Consider the following 4,340-nt stretch of genomic DNA (forward strand, 5'->3'; position numbering starts at 1 on the left):
TTATAAAATAAATTAGCTGCAATTTAAAGCAAATTTCTTTTCTTAAACTTTCAAATCCGTAAATTCTAAATTTAACAATTTTTCATATTAACTTATTAATTATTTCTTTTATAAACTTATTCATTTATTTATTTATTGAAATATTATATTATTAAATAGACTTTTTTAAGCTCATCAAATCTAGCTATACAAAAAAAACTCAAAAAAAGGTTTAAGATATGTGATATCAGATATTATTATTTGAATTTATTTTATAAATTTATTGTATATTTTTGTTTATTCTTTTTATCATAAATAGTTTGCTTTAAATTGCTCAATCATAAAATCATATTTATATTTATTTTTATGAATAATATACTAATTTCTTAATCTAATTTTAATTAAAGTATATTCTAATTTATCCATGAAGATATAAATAAATATACTGTAATATATCTTTTATTTCTACTCAAATATATTAACACCAAAAATTTAAAAATAATTTTAAATTAAAATTATGCATTTTTAATACTAATTTAACAAGCATATTTATTTAAAACAATTACAATAATTAAAATAAATATAAAACTTTTAATTTATTTATTTATTCATTTATTTTTATATTAGTTTTTTTTAGAAAGGATTTCTTCCAATCTTTTTAAAAAAGGATCAAAAGTAGAAGCGAATTCTATGTATGCATTCGAACAGCCTGTTTTAAAATTTTTTAAAGTTATGTATGCATAAAGATCTGCGATAGTTAAACTTTCAAAGAACTAAGGCTTGTTTCCTAATGCTTTTTGCAATTATTAAATTTTAGGAATAACTTAAGAATTTAGCATGTTCTTTCCATCTTCATTTTATTTTGATGCTTGATAAATTTTTGAAAATAAATCATCACATACAAATCTAATATTATCTACTCTGTATTTTTCTTTTCCTTCCCCATACAGGTACTATTAATTTGTTAATTCAATCAAATAATTCACAATATTTTAAGACTCGGATATTGAAAAGTCTCCATGAATCAGGTAAGGAAGATTTGGGAAATCTAATCCAAGCTCTGATTTTTTTTTTTCCCATTCAGTAGATGAAGAAGTGTACTTATGTTCAGCGTAAGGATAACCTACAAGATCTAAGATATATCTAACAGTTTAACCTCTTGAGGCATTCTCCAAATAGCCTATGATTAACTCTTTAGATTCATTGGTTTGTTTTTTTCCAATTTAGTTAGTTGTATTCGAAGAGTCCATTTTGTAATATTTTTTAATTTGCTTAGCTCAATTTATTGATTAAATGCTTTACTTTAAAAAATTAGATCACCAGAATTATTTAAATGCATAAAATTTTGGATAAAAATTCAAAAAAAAGTAATTTTAATCAGATTTCTTATTCCAAAATTGTTCTATATTTTTTCTCTGATTTTTCTTAATTAATTAAAATAGAAAAATAAATCAATCTTTTATTCAACAGCTTTAAATCAATTAGCAAATTTTACTTTTTGACTTTTACATTTTTTTACAAATTTAATAATTCAGTTTTTCTATTAAATGTACTAAAATATTTTTATAACATACTTAAAAGCTTAAAAGATTATATTTTATTGAGAGTTATTTCTAGTTAATTTCTCAATTAATTTTAAAAAAAATATTTATTTGAATTATAAAATTTCTTTAAAGTTATTTTGTTTAAACTTTTACCTTATTGTTAAATGAATCTTATGTTTATTAAACAAGAAACATTTCTGCTAAATTCTTACTTATAAATCTTTTATTCATTAACCGAACTCATATTTTTTTTATTTTGTTCTTTAGTTATTCCTTAATTTTGTAAAGATAAATCAAATAACTTTATTTAACAGTATTAAACACTATTTCAAATTGTTTACTTTTTAATTTTTACATTTATTTATACAATTTTATAGTTTTAAGAAAATCTTTACAAACAACAGATTAATGAAATATTTTTTTTATAAATACAACTAAAATTTATTTTTGATATAAAATTTAAATATTTTAAAGTTAATTTATGCAAATTTACAAAGGAAATTAATAAAACATTATAAAGAAGACATAAATATATAGGTTGATATGAATATTATTTATGTAGGAAAAAAATTACTTTACAAAGGTATTCTAGTTTAAAAAGCCTAAACTTTTTAATTTAGAAAGATTTCTGTCAAATTCTAACAAATTAGATTAATCATTTAAATTAAAAATATAAAATAAGCCAATAAAGATCTTATGAAATAGCGAACGCTAAAAACAACATAAACATTTTTAATAAATTAAAATCAAATTTAATAATAAAAATCACTAAAATAAATACTTAAATGTCTTCACAAACTATAAATTTAGGATACTGGGGTTTTCCATTAAGAGCATAGCCTATAAGATATATTTTTGAACTAGCTCAATATCCATATTAACAGACTAACTATACTTTTGAAGGAGCTAAAGACTGGTTTGAAAAAGATAAAAAAGAACTTGGTCTAGATTTTCCTAACTTGCCTTACCTCATACACGGCGATTTTAAGATAACTGAATCTTAAAACATTATCAGTTATGCTTTAGATATCACTAAGTAGCATCATTTATTGGGATTTGGACTAATAAGATTTAAGATAGATAATATCAGATTCCTCTGTGATGAATTGATTGCCAAAACATTCTTAGCATCAACGAAAACAGGAGAAGAAAAGAAGGCAGAAATCAACAATTCTGTAATTCCTAAATTTAAGAGTTTATAAGCTGTTTTAGGAAATAAAAAATTTTTCTTTGAAGACAAGTTAACCTTAGCAGATATTTATGCTTACACAGCTATAAATGCATTTTAACATTTGTTGAATGATGAATACAAGTAATTTGCTTAAGCTTTTGGTCCATTTATGAAAAACTTTGAAGAAGTTCCTTTGATTAAGGCTTACCATAGCTCAAACAGATATCCTAAATTTACATGATTATTTAAATAATTAAATAAAAAAATTATTTTGTTGTTTCTAGATTGTTTGCTTTATTGGTTATTTAATGTTTTTTTATGTGAATTTATTTGTCGCATTTGTAATTAATTTTAGCTTTTTAAATACCATAAATCATTCATCATTTTACTTAAAAATGTGTTAATAAATTAATTTAATATGAGCTCTTAATTATGAATTTGAGAGAATTAGTGAAATTTTGAAAATATAAAAAATGTATTTTTATAAAATAATTTTTGCAACTAATTTTTTCTAATGTTTTCAGGATTTTTAAAAAATATTGATATTTTCTATTATTAAGTTGTCAATTAAAATAATAAAAAATAAATTAATTTTTATTAATAATTGAGATTAATAAAAATTAAAAATATTAATATTATTAAAAATATTGAAATTAATAAATCTTATATTTTTAAAATTAATATTTATTTTTGTTTACTTTTAACAAGAATATTACTTGGAAGATAAGAGTTTGTTTATATTATTAATATAATGAGGATTTATCTTATGAGAGAAGCAATAAAAAAGAAATAAATATAAGTGGAGTAGATAAATTGCATTTAATATTTAATTTGGTAGATTACTTATTTAATCATCAACTCTTTCACTTAAATTAATTTAATAATTAGAATTTAAAGTTATATTTTATGTAAGATTTATTAAAAGATAATTATTAACTTCAAGAATTTATTTTTTACTTTTGTATTAAATTAATAAACAAATATATTTTATTATGATTATATTTTTTGAAAAATAATAAATCACATTAATTATAATTTGAAGATGCAGAAATTAGTTTTTATTATTTTATTTTATATTGTTTGTTTATTTAAAAATTGTATTTTTTATTGAATCTTTTATTTAATTTGTAAGTAATATTTTATTTTTCAAAATTTTTTTTTTATCTTTATTGTTTTAAAATACTTCATAATAATAATCTAAAATATTTTTTTCTTATCTAGCAATTTATAATCAAAAGTAGATTTAAATTTTTAATATTGTTTAAAATTCTTGAATTATTAAATGATTGGGCTTGTAAAAAATGTGTGGGATTTAAGTATATAATTTCATCTATCAAATTATGTTCATTCATAACAGTAAAATATAAAAAGATATTATTTTTTTGAATTAAGTTATATAAAATTCTTAATAAAATAAAATAAATAATTAATATTATCAAACAAAAATTTAAATATAATTAAAAAATAAGAAAATCTTTATTCGAATTAATGAAAAATCTTTGTGCTAAATTTACGTTTAAGAATATACTAAATATTAATTTTATTTTTATATCTAATACTATCTCATTAAACATAAAAATATATCCACAAATTATATATTTTTTATTTTATAAATATAGTTTTTTATAATATAAAGTGCTTATTTT

General features: G+C 18.7%; 3 protein-coding genes across 3 annotated transcripts in view; 2 read left to right on the forward strand and 1 right to left on the reverse strand. All coding sequences in view use genetic code 6, as the record gives it.

Moving 5' to 3' along the window:
- Window positions 1–224, forward strand: part of TTHERM_00210500 (hypothetical protein) — a gene marked incomplete at its 3' end in the record, with an annotated part of 3,089 nt that extends 2,865 nt beyond the window's left edge. The window contains exons 16-17 of the mRNA XM_001007142.3: window positions 1–58; window positions 160–224. The exon at window positions 1–58 is cut by the window's left edge and continues 115 nt beyond it. Of these exons, the coding sequence (XP_001007142.3) occupies window positions 1–58; window positions 160–224 (123 nt within the window). The remainder of the gene's footprint in view (window positions 59–159) is intronic.
- Window positions 225–587: 363 nt separating this feature from the next.
- TTHERM_00211500 (glutathione S-transferase, amine-terminal domain protein) lies at window positions 588–1,229 on the reverse strand (the record flags this gene model as incomplete). Its single annotated transcript, XM_001007143.1, has 1 exon — window positions 588–1,229. The coding sequence occupies one exon, from the start codon at window positions 1,227–1,229 to the stop codon at window positions 588–590; it is 642 nt and encodes a 213-aa protein (XP_001007143.1).
- Window positions 1,230–2,308: 1,079 nt separating this feature from the next.
- TTHERM_00211510 (glutathione S-transferase, amine-terminal domain protein) lies at window positions 2,309–2,935 on the forward strand (the record flags this gene model as incomplete). Its single annotated transcript, XM_001007144.1, has 1 exon — window positions 2,309–2,935. One exon carries the CDS (start codon window positions 2,309–2,311, stop codon window positions 2,933–2,935), a length of 627 nt encoding a protein of 208 aa, XP_001007144.1.
- Between the last annotated feature and the right edge of the window lie 1,405 nt (window positions 2,936–4,340).

Source organism: Tetrahymena thermophila, assembly GCF_000189635.1.
Source record: "Tetrahymena thermophila SB210 genomic scaffold scf_8254815, whole genome shotgun sequence".
NCBI classification, from domain to species: Eukaryota; Ciliophora; class Oligohymenophorea; order Hymenostomatida; family Tetrahymenidae; genus Tetrahymena; species Tetrahymena thermophila.